This window comes from Phyllobates terribilis, unplaced genomic scaffold (genome assembly GCF_046119375.1).
Source record: "Phyllobates terribilis strain yellow unplaced genomic scaffold, ASM4611937v1 Scaffold_4__5_contigs__length_816908805, whole genome shotgun sequence".
NCBI classification, from domain to species: Eukaryota; Metazoa; Chordata; class Amphibia; order Anura; family Dendrobatidae; genus Phyllobates; species Phyllobates terribilis.
In genome coordinates, this window is record NW_027362764.1 from 569230574 (window position 1) to 569246573 (window position 16000).

At 38.6% G+C, this 16000-nt stretch overlaps 1 protein-coding gene across 2 annotated transcripts in view; it reads left to right on the forward strand.

Moving 5' to 3' along the window:
• TMEM200C (transmembrane protein 200C) overlaps positions 1-12787 on the forward strand; it is a 136517-nt gene extending 123730 nt beyond the window's left edge. Inside the window, exon 2 of one of the 2 annotated variants that reach the window (XM_073679065.1) lies at positions 10204-12786. In XM_073679065.1, the coding sequence (XP_073535166.1) occupies positions 10240-11871 (1632 nt within the window). In that variant the 5' untranslated portion in view covers positions 10204-10239 and the 3' untranslated portion in view covers positions 11872-12786. Of the gene's footprint in view, positions 1-10203 lie in introns of both variants that reach the window. The other variant, XM_073679066.1, reaches the window with a different exon arrangement.
• The last annotated feature ends 3213 nt before the right edge of the window (positions 12788-16000 follow it).

Here is a 16000-nt window from a genome sequence, read left to right on the forward strand (position 1 = left end):
GTCTGATATGGCAGCAACACATGGAATCTGTGTAACTTCATAGTACATAACCTCATAATTCATTGGCTTTACATTGGTTCCTGCACCCTTTTACTTTTATGCAGGAGGCCTCAATAAAATATACATTTTTAGAGTGGGTCTTTTATAATAACTTTCCTATGTGTGATTTTCTTCTGATATATAAAAAAAGGGAATCTTAAAAGCATATCTTTTTAATATCCCAGAAAACTCAGTCTATGGGTAGTTTCACTCAAGCGAATAAAAAATCATTCATGCAGAAAAGTTGGACTATTTTTTCCTCACTTGTCATCCGTGTGTAATAAGTGTTCTGTCCGTATACAATCCGTTTTTTTTTAGCAGCAGCTATTAATCATTTATAAGACCATTTACAGTTTCCTATGTTACAGAATTGCAATGTATCAGTAAAAATTGGATGCTGTACTGTCTCCATATGACATCCAATTATTTTTACGCACCCATAGACTTGAATGGGTGTCTCATCCGATTTACGGAAGAAATTAGTGCATGCTGTCATTTTTTTCAGACACAGATTTGGTCAGTGAAAAAAATCGCTCATCACTGCCCCATTGCATAAGATCCGAATACTGTCTGTTTTTTTTTTCATGGATAGCATTCAGACTGAGAGTATGGTCGTGTAAACGAGCCCTATGAGTGATATTTGTTAATAATAGAGAAATTACTGAAGTCTTTGATTGAATGTCAATTATGAATGCATAGTCCAGAATTGTCTATTTAAACCAAATCATTTCCTCTTTGTTTCTTTAATCTATTGAAGACTACGCTAAATATATGGGAAAACGTGAAAATCTACCTTGGTGCCACATGGAATATTTAGCAACAGTTTTTTTCATATATTTTACTAATGCTAATAAATATTTACCTGTTAACAATAGAGATTGCAAGTATAATCAGGAGTCTTATACATGAAGTGACCATGGGAGCTTTTGCTACCAAAACCAGTATAGAAGTGACAAAGGATGCATCTTATTTGTAGAATATAGTACATGAACCTCTGTGTGAGCCCTTTTATAAAGCTGTGTGCACGAGTTCACCAAGCTTGTTCAGCAGTCCATAAAGCTCATACAGAGTCGGTTGGATCATGACACAAATTATTACTGAAGGATTCTTATGAGCTAAAAAAAAAATTCCTCAATATGAAATCAAAAGCATGGAAAGGTAGAAAAGCTATAGTATGGGTCTCAGGAAGTTTTATGGACACTTGCAAACTTTTGAGAATTACAGTACCTTAGAGATTTATCTTTTGGGGTCAAACCACACCCCTATTATGACCACCCCCATTTCTACAATCTCATTTGACCAATATAATAAAAGCAACCGTAGCCAAAAGTCACATTACTCTGTAATTTTCAGTCTTATATACTGTAGATACAGAGAACACAGTTATAACGAACTGAGTACAGATAATATATTAGATGTTATCTGTAATCCCATATAACACCACAGATAACCCAGCAACCACCGTGAGTGCAGATAATGTACTAGATGTGTTCTGCAGTCCTATGTAACACTAGTACTACTATCATGTGACCATATATTTGTACTGTTGAGCTCAGTTGTACCCAGGCATTCTGCAGACCATACATAGCACTGTGCAAAAGTTTAAGGCACATGTGTAAAATATATAGTTAGGAATTCTATGTGCTAAACAGCAAATTCATGCATTCAATGCTTATATTCATGAAGCCCATAAATATATGGACACTGGAAAAGCCAGGGAGATTGGTTGAAATCATTTGCTTGTGTATTTCTCCTATTTTCACCAGCTATAAATCAGAATCTGAATCCCAGAAACTTGTAAGTTGGAGTGGTTTTTACTCTATAATGTACCTATTTATGAAATGAGCAAGGGACAGTGCGACTTTCTGGAGAGACGCACATTTAACATATTCAATGGCACACTGCTCTGTTCTCCCCTCCTAGAACTAGCAGATAGATGTATCAGAATGAAAGAATATTGGAGGTGATAGACATAGGCTACCAAAAAAAGAGGATAAAGAGACCAAGCTACATTACTGTGCAAAAGTTTTAGGCAGGTGTGGAGAACATGCTGTAAAGTAAGAATGTTTTAAAAAATACAAGTGTTAATACTTTATTTTTATCAATTTACAAAATGCAAAGTGAATGAACAAAAGATTTAAATCAAATCAATATTGTGTGTGACCTTCCTTTGCAGCAATTCTAGGTACACTTACACAACATTTTTGAAGAAGCTCAGCATGGACGTTGTTCCAAATATTATGGGAAAATAATAACAAATCTATGAATGTAGGCTTGTAGAAATCCTCTGTCTCTGCATACAATTTCAGACTGACTTGATGATGTTGTGTTCAGGGCTCTTTGTGGGCCATATCATAATTTCCAGAGCTGCTTATTGTGCTTTATGCTGAACATAATTTTTAATGACACCAGCTGCATGTTTGGATTTGTTGCCCTGCTCCAAAATACATTTAGAGCCAATCGGATCCTTGCCCAATGGTTTTGCATAATGGGTAAGTATCTGTCTGTATCAATCAACATTGAGGGCACCATTAATCTTGACCAAATCCCCAACTCCATTTGCAGAAATGCAGTCCCAAACTTGCAAGGAACCTCCACCATGCTTCACTGTTACCTTCAAACACTCATTATTGTACTGCTCTCAAAACACTGTATTGAAAAAGTGCCTTCTGTTATAGAAAAATATTTCACATTTAGTTGAGTCATTTGGCCTTGTTAACATATCAAAACTATGGTTTCTGGAAAACAATAGTTCTCTGAAAAGTAGATGGGTGAAGTTGGATGCCACTCGTAGCTGCCATTTCTGATCTGATGGTACTGCTGAACGTTTCCAATTTTGAAGGGAAGTAACATGATGTGTTGCTGCACTAAGTTGGCCAATTACTGCGTCTTCATTGTAGCTCATTGTTTGGTGTACTCAATTGTGAGAAATACATGCAGATACTTATCCATCATGCAATCTGATTGGCTCAAAACTTTTGTAGAAGGTCAACCATCCTAAACATGCTGCCAAAGTCATTGAGAACTATCTTCATCATAAAAAAAACATGGAGACCAGGAAGTTATAATATAACCCCTCAACAGCATTGAGTCTGTATGGGATTACATGAAGGATTCAAGAAAGTCTGCATTCACACATCTGTGGTTAATTCTCCAAGATGTTTAGAGCAACCTCCCTGCCAAGTTCCTGCAAAAATTATGGAAGTGTACCTAGAAGAGTTGTTGTTTTAAAGGAAATCTTTCAGTAGGTTTTAGCTAAGTAATCTGAATACAGCATGAGGTAGGGGTTAAAACACTGAACTCAATGATGCAGGGCCGGCTCCAGGTTTTTGTGGGCCCCGGGTGAAAGAGTCTCAGTGGGCCCCTTTAACACATACCACGATTCATAATGCCCAGATACAGCGGAGAAATATAGGTATATAACACAGGGCATAGCCTGCCCCCTCATCCTTTACATATGCAGACATGCATGCACACACACATACAGTACACAGACATGCCCACACACACATACAATACGCAGACATGCACACACACACAGTAAGTACGCAGTCATGCACACACACAGTAAGTACGCAGTCATGCACACACACATACAATACGTAGACATGCACACACATGCAGTACGCAGACATGAACAAAGTACGCAGACATGCACACACAATATGCAGACATGCACATACATACAGCACGCAGACATGTATACACGGTACTCAGACTTTCACACATACGCAGACATGCACACATACACACCTTACACATGCACACATACAATTCGCAGACACGCACGTACACAAACATATACAAAGATACGTACACATACAGGCATACGTACATATACATATTTAAAGACAAATTCACAAACCACATATAACCAGACATAAATATATATACACAGTCATACACACTGACATACATAGATATACACATCATACATGCACACACACAAACATACAGACACATTAGAAATATTTTTAATATGGGGACGCTGTCAACAAGCCTAACTCACCTCCTCCTATCCAGCTCTTCTGGAATGTGGTTGTGGGGGCCGCGCTGCTTGATTGCCGTCACTTAAACAGACATGGCCACGTGCAGTGCACTGTGCGGCTGTGTCTGCTAGTAGTGACGCAGCCGGGTTGGCACTGATCCTTTAATTTTCTTTGTATGTCTCCCCGGCCATGCTAGGAAATGTTGTTTTATTTGCTTGTGTGGTAAAATTACATGAGATTTTATATGCCATGATTTTATATTTGCCGTCTGCTTCACTATTACTCCCAACTAGAAAAAAACAATGTACATTTTTACCCAACACTGCAGGCATATAGTACAATGCATACATCCCATGATAGATTATACTTTACAGCTGTCTGTATCTTCCTTGTACTGAGCAAACTCCTCCACACATGTTTCATAGGAGCTAATATATCTTTATGGACGCCGGCAATCAGCCTCGCTCACCTGCCCCCAGCTTGTCTCCCGTCTAGCTCCTCTGGCATGTGGCTGTGGAGGGTGCGCTGCTTGAGTTGATTGCCGTCACTTAAACAAACATGGCCACTCGCAGTGCATTGTGCGGCTGTGTCTGCTAGTAATAATGCTGCCGGGGTGACACACAAGCAAATTAAAGACGCCATGTCGCCCCGGCAGCATCATTACTAGCAGATACAGCCACATAGTGCACTGCGCACGGCAAAGTTTGTGTAAGTGATGGCAATCAATTCAAGCAGCGCCAGCTGCCCTGCACAGCTGCTGGGGGATTGGGCCAGGCACTAATGGTGAGTGGGCCCCCCCCCTTTGTCCAGGGCCCCAGCACTTGCCCAGGTGCTGACGCCGGCCCTGCAATGATATGTCAAATATCTGGCTGTGTGGTGTTGTTTACTTAGACTGAAGATTTAATCACCTTGTGATTAACATTGCTGTGACTAGCTGGTCCTGTAAGATATGGTCCAACTCCGCCCCCTTCTGTGATAAGCAGATCAATGTCTATAGAGAGAGTCTGGTGTGTGCAGGGCTAGCTTGCTCAACTCTGCTGCATTGGTAAATCTAAAAACTGTATGTTATAACCACTGCACCCAGTAAACTTAGTGATACGTAATTGCATTCAGGGTCTCTTTGCCTACATATGCTGTTCTCAGATGCGGTAGTAAAGACCTGCTGACAGATTCCCTTTAATGATGTTGTGAAGGCAAAGGGTGGTCACACCAAATATTGATTTGAATTAGATTTCTATTTTGTTTATTCACTTTTCATTTTGATAACTCTTAAAATGAAACTATTAACACTTCTATTTTTGAAAGCATCCTTACTTTGCAGCATTTTTTCCCACCTGCTTAAAACTTTTGCAAAGTACTACAAGTTGTATATGTCCATTGAAAGGAGACAATCTGATGAAATTCGAGGGGATCTCAAGGCTCGAGATATCCCTTGCTCAGCTGAAGGGAGACTGCTGGATTGCTTGTAAACCACACTTCAAGTGTCAAGCAGACTGCAGTGTCTGCTGTAGGTGGCGTACTTACTGTTCCCCATCATGCGTCTCTCAAGCTGGCGTGATGATGACAGCTGTTCCTAGTGGAGGTCCATTAGGTCAATATCCTTTGCGGGAGTGTTCTCCCATAGATGCCCCTCTTCGTGTCGCTCACAGGATGTTTGAGTAGTGGCGCGCTCCGGCCCGAAGCTCTGCTGGTAGATGGCAGCAAGAGCATGGAGCATGTAAAATGGTGACGTCACAAAAACTGAGGCTACGGGACCTTGGTGGAGTCAATAAAGTGACGCGTTTCGAAGGAGACGCAGTCCTTCATCAGGGTATGGCCCGTCCAGGTACAGCAGGATTAAATAGCCCAGTTACCCAAGAGTTCCCAATGCAGCCAGGTGGGAGTGCATAAGAGGAGGGAAAATTATTGAACCCCACCGCCACTTCCTGAGAATAAAATGGCAACTGAGAACCTCTGGATAACGGATATTCGAAATTCAATTCATATCAAATTTATTTGATGCAAATCGAATGTTCCTTATTATGCTCTGGGTTGTCTTCAAACCCTAGAGCAGTGTTCCCCAACTCCGGTCCTCAGGAGCCACCAACAGGTCATGTTTTCAAGATTTCCTTAGTCACCTGATGCTTTATGCAGTAATAGTCTTTTGTGCCTCCACATAATAAGAGTGCCACCTTTGTATCTTTCACAAAGTAATACTGTCCTCACAAGATACTTGTGCTCCCTCACAGTAATTGTCACTGTGACCTCTTGTGCAGCCCCTTTAGTACATACATATGGAAATAGTGACCCTTTTCTGCTCCAACACAATATTCATATTGCTCTTTGTGCTCCAACACAGTAATGTCCCTTACAATTATAATAGTGGCCAGACAATAGTAAGAGTGCCCCCACAGTATTATTAGTGCCCTCACATAGAAATGTCCCCATCTGTACCCCCTTACAATAGTAATAGTGCTCCCCACAATTGTAAGAAAGCCTCCACAACAGTATTTTTGAGGCTACCACCCTTATGTCCCCCATCCTGCTAGGCCCCATTCGTGCCATTAAAAAAAAAATTCAACTCACCTTACCCCTCAAAATGAACATATTTATTTTGTCCTGCAGTTTGTAGTGGGCACAGGGGGAGCCGTGACACTTCATCATCGTGCCATCTGACATCCTCCAGCATTCAGGCAGGCTGCAGACCTAAAGCAGCCTGTGGCTTGCCAGAGTAAGTGGTGGATCAGGGATCCATCCTTACTGCTTTGTGTTCTGTCTGATCAATTTGTAAACACTTATAAGACTCCAGAAGGTATCCCCTATGTCTGGTAGTCTATCAGACAATCCCGAAGAGTTTGCAAGTATGCTTTTATGACAACCCTGTTATGGATATTTACAAAAGCAGGCCATGATATGACTTTTTGTTTTTGTTTCCACCTTAAATTAAGTGCTTCGCTGTTTTTTTTTATTTGTACGTATAATTTTGAATTCACTGCTGCACTCGTGGTATTTTATTACGTTATATCTTTCAGGCAACATATATTTTGTAGTTAGTATACAGTAAATTTTCAAAAAATTACATATTTTTTTAAATCAGCAAAGTTTCTTCTCGTTACAGGAGACAATATAAATAATGATTTCTTGAACTTAAACATTTTGATACTGTATGTTTAGTCTGAATAAAGAGCGAATGGATGGAGATGCTGTAATAAAACAAAAGAAAAGACAAATGAAAGGCTGCACAGACAATACACTGAGCAGTAATGTAGTTACGATGATTTTGAACTTATATACAGGTCGATTCTAGTTGCTATGGCAGCGAGAGGAAAGATAATGGCTAAAAGTACGAGATTGAGACTCACATATTAAGATGTACCAAATAATTCACCAGAAAACATGGCATGGTCGGAAAACACAAAATGACAAATAATAATACTGAACTTTTAAAGATCATTGTCAAGCATTTTTATAAAGAGGGACTGAGTGCAGTGATCATCTACTTCATTAGGGCAACATAGGTCAAACTGACCTTGCCTTATCCAGTTGGACTTTTTACTACATCTCCCATCATTTAAAATGAACAGGACTTGTCCAATGTAAAAAGTAGTTGAACTGTCTGCTGTATTATGAAGTTGACCAAAAGGTATAACCAATGGGACTACTACTTTCTAGCCTACCATGTAATTGACAGTGGGAACAGCTGAGGCTTTCATTCTTGCTAGTTGACTCATATAAAGGTATTGGCAGAACAGATTTTTCAACAGTGCTGCAAAGACAAGTTCTGGCACTATATAATAACTGTCAGTTTGAGTGATGCCTTTGTCTTACTCATTAAAGTGTCACAGGAACCATGGTAAATGTTTACAGGGCTAAAAAGAACTGCAAAATAGGCACAAGCTCTGCAGAAGGTCTTGGCGTGTATGTGTGCTTCTTTTCTATAAGACAATGTTATAGCTTTAGAGATTGATAAAAATGTCTGACAGTTCATATTAACAAGTCATGCAGCTATCTAACGCCATGATACCTGTCCTTTTGAAAAAAATAAATAAATCTCATTCACATGAGGTTTAACTACCCTCCTTATTCAAGCTGACACTCTGTAACATGCTGATAGTTGGTATTAGATTTAACAGGTGACATATATTAAAATAATATTATAAATTATAGCAACTGTTCTTTAGTTTTGATCGAGTCTAATATCGAGATCCCACTGATGGCTCAAAAGAAATGCTAGAAGCAAACATATCCTTGGGCTCAAGCGGAGCAGTGTACAGACCTATAGACTTTCTATTGTGCCAGTTAATCTCTCTCCATGTACTCAGGAATAACCTAAGTGCTGCAGTCTCTTCCTTGATCAAGTAGTAGGGACTCCTAAAAATCAACACTACTGATAATGACTGTAAAATATCAAAAGGTTTTGTAAAGTTTTGCTACCCTTTAAAATATGTTTATCAATGTCTAAAAACAGAATATTGGCTTCCAAGGACAAAGCCCATGAACAGCTCTGACACTTGCCTTCTTGCTTTTTTTCAAACAGTATGCGATACTATGTAGGTAGTCACATTAGCTGTTTGTATATGTAATATGATAGACTGCCATACACTGGGCTCACAGTTATTAGGCAATTTGTATTTTTGATGATTAATTTTATTATTGAACAACTACAGTGCTATCGGTTAATCCAGAATGGTAATAAACCTGACATCTGAATATTTAAGAAAGTAAAAATGAGGTTTTGTCTTTCTTAGGAGAATATCTATGTGGGCAGAATTATTATGCCTCTAAATGAAAAACATACATTTTCCCATCCCAATGTTTTATTTTCATCTGTTAAAGTGAGAATAATAACCAAGCAACTCAAATTGTACAAAAATGAAAATACATTTCTGACATTTCAAAAAATATATTAGTGACCAATATAGCCACCATTCTTTTCAATAACAGTCATAAACCTTCCATCAATGGAGTCTTGCCAGTTTCTTAATCTGTTCATTATCAATCTTTTGGCAGCACCAACCACAGCCTCCCAGACAATGTTCAAGGAAATGAATTGTTTTGCTTCACCATAAATCTCCTATTTAAGAAGGGCCCGCAAGCTCTCTATATGATTTAGGTCAGGTGAGGCAGGTGGCCATGTCATTATTCTTTCATCTTTATGTCATTTACTGGCTAGCCAAGCAGTGTATTACTTCAGTGCATACGATGGAGCATTGCCAACATAAAAATCATGGTTATCTTGAGATATCCCAAATTTTTCCTGTACCCCTACTTGAAGAAAGTGTCTTCTAAAAACTGGCCATGAGTTTGGGGGTCAATTTTGAGTTAACCTTCAACCTGAAAGGGTCCAACTAGCTCATCTTTAATAGTACCAGCCCATAGTCATTTCCACCTTTACTTTGCTGACATCTGAGTCGAGGTGGAGGTGTGTGCCCATTACTGTTTTCACCATGTGCCCATCCATATGATCGTTCAAGAGTCACTCTCATATCATCAGTCCATAAAACATTTGAAAAATTTTCCTTCAGATATTTCTAGGGCCTGTTTAGATGTTTCAACATGTGTTTGTTCAGTGGTGGTCAGATTTCAACCTTCCATACCTTGTCCATGTCTCTGAGCACTGAACACCTTGTACTTCTGGGCACTCCAGGGAGGTTGCAGTTCTGAAATATGACAGCACTGGAGGGTAGTGGGTTCCTAGTCACTTCACATTTGTTTATTCTCAAATCTTTGGCAGTTAATGTATGTCTTTTTTTTCTCAACACATTTTTTGCGACCCTGTTGACTATCTGTAACAAAATTTTTAATGGTTCTGTGATCACGCCCCAATATCTTAACAATTTCAAGAGTGATGCATGCCTTTATTAAGACTTGTAACAATTTTTGACTTTTTCAGAGCCAGTTTTTTTGGCCCATTTTGCCTGGGGAAAACAAGCTGCCTAATAAATCTGTACACCTTGATAAGGGAAGTTGATATCCTTAGGACACATCCTTCTTCATTATACAAATACATCTGATCTACTTCATCCAATAAGGATTCAAGTTTCTACACTTGGAGTTGAAAAATATGCATAAAAAATGATATGGTCAAAATACAAACCTGCCTAATAATTTGCACACAGTGTAGAATATTTTTATTGTTTACAGTGTTTTATATTTTATTTATTTTAATTACTGTATATATCTTTTTAATCTACAGGAGCTGGAGTAGCTTATCTGGAGATCTGAGGCCGGCATGATCGCCACTGGAGGTCTGTTAAGGATCTCTGCACGGAAACAGGATCCTCTTAGAACAAAAAGTCAAACTCCAAAACGCAAGCGGAAAGCAAAAAAGAAACGCAAGAATGATGTGGTGGTAGTGAAAGGAAAACTTAAACTTTGTTCTATTTCTGGGTTAATTGCGTTATGTGGAATTTTAGTACTTCTTGTTGGAATTGCCATGGCTGTTATGGGATATTGGCCAAAAAGTCATACAGTTTATCATGGAAGTCCAGGGACGAATAAAGCCAAATTTTCATCAGGGGATACAAATATAAGCACTGCTAACAGAAACCTATCCTGGAGCCATCACAACAGTCAAGGAGCTAATACCTTCAAAGAAAATAACACAAGCATAAAAAGCCGTCAGCAGAAAACATCTTCTGGGTCTTCTGGTTTTCTTGCAGGTCTGTTTTCTGGATACCTACACTCAGATAATCTTAAAGTTTTTGGCCCTCTAATAATGGGTATTGGAATATTTCTATTTATTTGTGCAAATGCAGTTCTGCATGAAAATAGAGACAAGAAAACTAAGATTATTAACCTGAGAGATCTCTACTCTACAGTGATTGATGTTCATGGCATGAAATGTAAGGATGGAGCTCCACTAAATGGCTTTGTAAATTATGTGCAATCACGGAGCATGGATGGGAAAGCTGGTGGAGACTCTTTTGGAGCTGCAATGTTAGCTAAGAGCTCTTGGCATTCTGCTCTTGGTGGTACAATTACATTTTCCCCTCCGAATCCTAGGGAAACAAGGACGTCTTCTCCAAAGGTACATCGTCATACAGCAGAGAACTCCAATATGGATGAGGCCGTATACAGTATTTACAGGGAGAGGTCAAACTCTGCATTACCATTTGACAGGATTTCTGGGAGGGGGCATGAAAATTATTCTCTTTCTGAATCACCTGATTTAAGGTGGGATAGAAGCAGCACAAGTTCCATTGTTGGCCATTCCCTTAGTGCATTTACATTGCCCATTGTGAAGTTAGATAACTGTCTCTTGGAAAAGAAGGAAGAACGCGGGGAAGGTAAACGTGCCAAAGAAGTACAGAACAGAGATATCGAATTGAGTTTGAAAAATTTTAGCCATGTAGACTTAAATTGGGAAATTCCCAAAGCCCATAGAAAACTACCCATAAGGCGTCAGAGCACAAGCTGTCTGCCAGACTTCAGGAGACCTATGTCACCTGGTCTTCTGTCAGACTTGGGTAGCCAATCTCTAAGTAGCACAGATTTAGACTGTAGCCTTTTGGTGAGATCCTCCCCATTTGGCAAAACGAAACCTGCAGTTCTTGTGGATACTTTTACAACAGCACCATTAATAAGAAGAGATTCGCAGAGCTCAGGGTCTGACCAATCAAGCAATAAGGGCTATGTTCATCTGGAGGAGGCAGGAACCTCCTTTGAATCTATAGACACCTCAGCCAATAAAACCCAGGAGGAATGTGAGGATTCCGAAACCATAGACATTCCCTTGGAAGGTACCAGCACAGAACATGTAGTGCATCTTAAGAGGCAGTACACTAATAAAGAAAAACTGTTGATGCTCTCCAGGTCACATGCTATGTCTGAAGAAGATGATCTAGATGACACAACTATTTAAGGCACAAATGCAATTATAGCAAAGTTTACTCTGAGATTTATTCACACAAAGTTCCGGAATATGCTGTTTTACATGGAGCTTGCCAATATCCAAAGATCTGCAGTGTCAACAGTTGTCATACGTATTGATAACCGTCACCAACATCTGATTGTAACTGTATGTATGATTGAAGCCAAACTGTATTAATAAACTTTGAAATAGCCCGTCTTAAACACTTAATATGAAATGAGATAGATTATTTTGAAGATAGCTGTGCACTTCATTTTCGGCTATGGTAGATCTTTTTTCCTTGCTGATGGCATGTCAGTACTGTAATTGCTTTATTATGGCAATTTAGTTTGGCTTACTCAAACGCTTAGGCAGCAAGTCTGTCTACCTACTGGATTAACTGAATTTTATTTTTGGAGAAGCTATTTTAGAAGTTTTATCTTTACTTTGTTGACAAAAATATTCAAATACATTTTCAAGATGGACAAAGAACAGATTTCAGCTGATTTTTTGGGACTGTTAGATTTATTCAGATTTTTATTTTTAAATATTTTAAACCCTCCAGTAAATCATTATATTGGCTGTTATGACTATAAAATTAATGACAGCACTAATAATAATAAAAAATCTTTTAAAAAATGTTTACATTTAACTATATCACATGCACCAAAATGTATTTTGTTTTTATTTTTCTTAACCTATTGCAGTATTTTAATATTGGCATGCAAACAATTGTGCTTCAAAAAAGCAGACTTGAAATGCAGAGTATACAATAAAATATAAATCTATTTGCTAGCTACCATAGACTTTAATTTCTTTAAATGGAAATTAAGTGAACTGCATGATAAAAATGTATTTTTGCTACATTTCATATCTATTCAATGTAGATTTGCATCACTGGCCCATTTGTCAGAATGTTAGCCTTTGGATGTTTTCTATTATCAAGATTCTTTATAATAACAATAAAGAAAATAAAATAAATCATTTTACTACTAAAATGTATAACAGCGTTATTAGCACATTTTGCTTTGCAAATATTTTTCCTAAAGCTACATTTTATGGGAAATATATATACATGAAGTTGTAGATTAAGATTGTCAATTTGTGGAAATAGATTTTCATTGTTTGTATGATAGTTTATTACAGGTGGTATGGATTATTTAACCAATCAGGTTTGTAAAGTGGTTGCATGTGGCAACCCTTTTTTTAGGTCTTGTAAAATGTCAGGTTTCTGGTGTATTTGTTGGAAACATACCATGGTCATTAGTGTTACTATCATGAGCACCAAAAAACCCATAATGGCTGCTTTTGTAAATCAAAGAGTTCTACCAACATTGGTCAAGGTCCATTAGAAAATTCATCTACAAGTCCAGTTCTAGTTATTTTAAAATAAATCTGTCACCAGATTTATGCTTTTCAGTTTGAAAGCAGCATAAAAATGAGACAGAGACCCTGATTCTAGTAATGTGTCACTGGGCTTCTTGCTATAATGTTTATAGTGTTTTATTTACTGCAGCTCTGTTAGTCTTTTCAATGATGTGCTTCTTCTAAACCTGTCCACATAATTGCTTGGAGTTTTCTATCTATACTATGTATAGGGAAAAGGCTGCCAATCAGTGAATGGTTAGGGGGCAGGGATAGCCAGAGCTCATGAATATTGATGACTACATAGCAGACGCTCATCAGTGAGAGGACTAGCAGAGCTGCAGCAGATAAACCTTTGTTTCATCAAAATTACAGCAAGAAGTCCAATACGTGAACCGACATTGGAATCAGGATTTCTGACCCTACTTTATGTTGCTTTCAGATGGGACCAAAAATTTTACACAGTTTGTCTATGTAATCTTCATCAACTGTGATAGTGTCACACAGTTATAATGTAGGTGATCACAGTTCAGCCTCCCGCTAATGTAGGGGAATATGGAGGAAAGGATAATCACACTGTTACCACAGCATGCAGAGATGATTTTGGGGCTAGCTGGTCATGTGATGCTGTGCTTATGCATCAGTTATTGTTACCAGAGGACAGAGGAGAAAGAAGCTGAGTGAAATTTGAAATTGATGGAGTCTGAGGAGGAGAAATCAGGGGATCGAAGTGCATTGAGGTAAGTACAATGCAAGAGGAGTGGAGAGCATGATAAACAATCAGGTGGGGGGAAGTGCAAAGATGCAAAATAAAAACCCTTGCATGCTGTTTAATCTAAATATTCTCATTCTCAGTTTAGGGATTTATAAGACTGTACAAGGAGCAGACTATTTCCAAGATCCTATCCCAATATGTAGTAGGTGTAATAATAATAATATTAGCAAATACCTCCAATTAGAAATGTAGTATAGTTTTTCTGATTCGCTACGTCTCTTTCCACATGTGCAGGGCATTGCAGGACCTTAGGTATCCATGGTTCCGACCACTAGCAACCAGCTAACTAACTGTCACTGTGTCAGTGGTCATAACCATGGATACCTAAGGTCCTGCAATGCCCTGCACATGAGGAAAGAGACATAGCGAATCAGTAAAACTATACTACATTTCTATTTGGAGGTATTTGCTAATATTCTTATTATTATACCCACTACAAATTGGGATAGGATCTTGGAGATAGGAATACCCCTTTAAGTTCCAATTATTGCAAGTTAGGTCACGTTCACATGTTCAGTATTTGATCAGTATTTTACATCAGTATTTGTAAGATAAAAAACAGGAGCGGAACAATCAGAGGAAAAGTCTAATAGAAACACGTCACCACTTCTTCATTTTTGACCCAATCTTGGTTTTGGCTTACAGATACAGATGTAAAATACTGACCAAATACAGAACATGTGAACATGGCCTTATTCTGATTTTTTTCACATTTCTGTATATCAATCTGTTACATTTTTGCTGCTCTGTAACCTGCTCCCATTAATTAGATTACATGTTAACATAACAGGTTACCTTTTAAAAAAAAAAAGTACATCTGGATAACGTAATCAGCATTTCAAACCGACAAAATATTTGATCTAGGATAAAGTAAGCATTTGTGTAAAGTCATATCAGGGTCATTTTGTTTTTAAACTAGTTCTTATCCTAAATGTATTGAATTTTTAATATTCAGCATAAGTTGAGACCCCCTTTGATGTAGGCACAGTTAATTTCAGTTAGTTGGCAATTTACTTAAAGTTTAACAGTCTGTTTGCAATTGAAAGAGAAGTGTTATGGCATGGCATGACTGCTGCTAATCCTTTACTCCATTTAGCTGTAGGCAGTGGCATATTTAAAGTGCGATAAGCCTGGTGCCAAATATGCACCCGGCCCCTTCCCCCCCTGCATGTTGGTCAGATATATGGGCATACGTGTTGCTCCCCTCCCCCATTATGTAGTAATGTCCCCCATCCTACACTTATCTTCCTGAGCCCCTCCCAAGTATATATGTCCCCCATCCTGATATACATGTTTCCTATACGGGTATATATGTCTCTCATCTGGGCCCATCCTGGTATAGATGTCTTCCATCCTGGTATACATTACTCTCATTCTATTATATGTCTCCCATCCTGGGCCCATCCTGGTATATATGTCCCCCATCATGGTATATATGTGGCCCATCCTGTTATATATGTCTGCAATCCTGGTATATATGTCCCCCAATTGGGCCCATCCTGGCTTAGATTTCTCCCATCCTGGTATATACAGGTGCATCTCACTAAATTAGAATATCATCAAAAAGTTAATTTCTTTCAGTTCTTCAATCCAAAAAGTGAAACTCATATATTATATAGAGTCATTACAAACAGAGTGATCCATTTCAAGTGTTTATTTCTGTTAATGTTGATAATTATGGCTTACAGCCAGTGAAAACACAAATTTAGTGAGATGCACCTGTAAGTCTTCCATCCTGGACCCATCCTTGTATATGTCCCCGATTTTCATATATAAATTCCCTATCTGGACTCATCATCGTATAGATGTCCCCCATCCTGGTTCCATCCTCGTATATATGTCCCCCCCGTCCTGCCGCTGTTTAATGCATAAACCAAAATAAACAATTCTACTTTCCTTCCCCCACTCCCCCGCCGCAAGGTGTCCTCTTGTGCAACTGGCAGCTGACTTCAGTGAAGCTGCTGGCCTCTGATTGACTGGCGGCGTATATTGCAGTGCAGG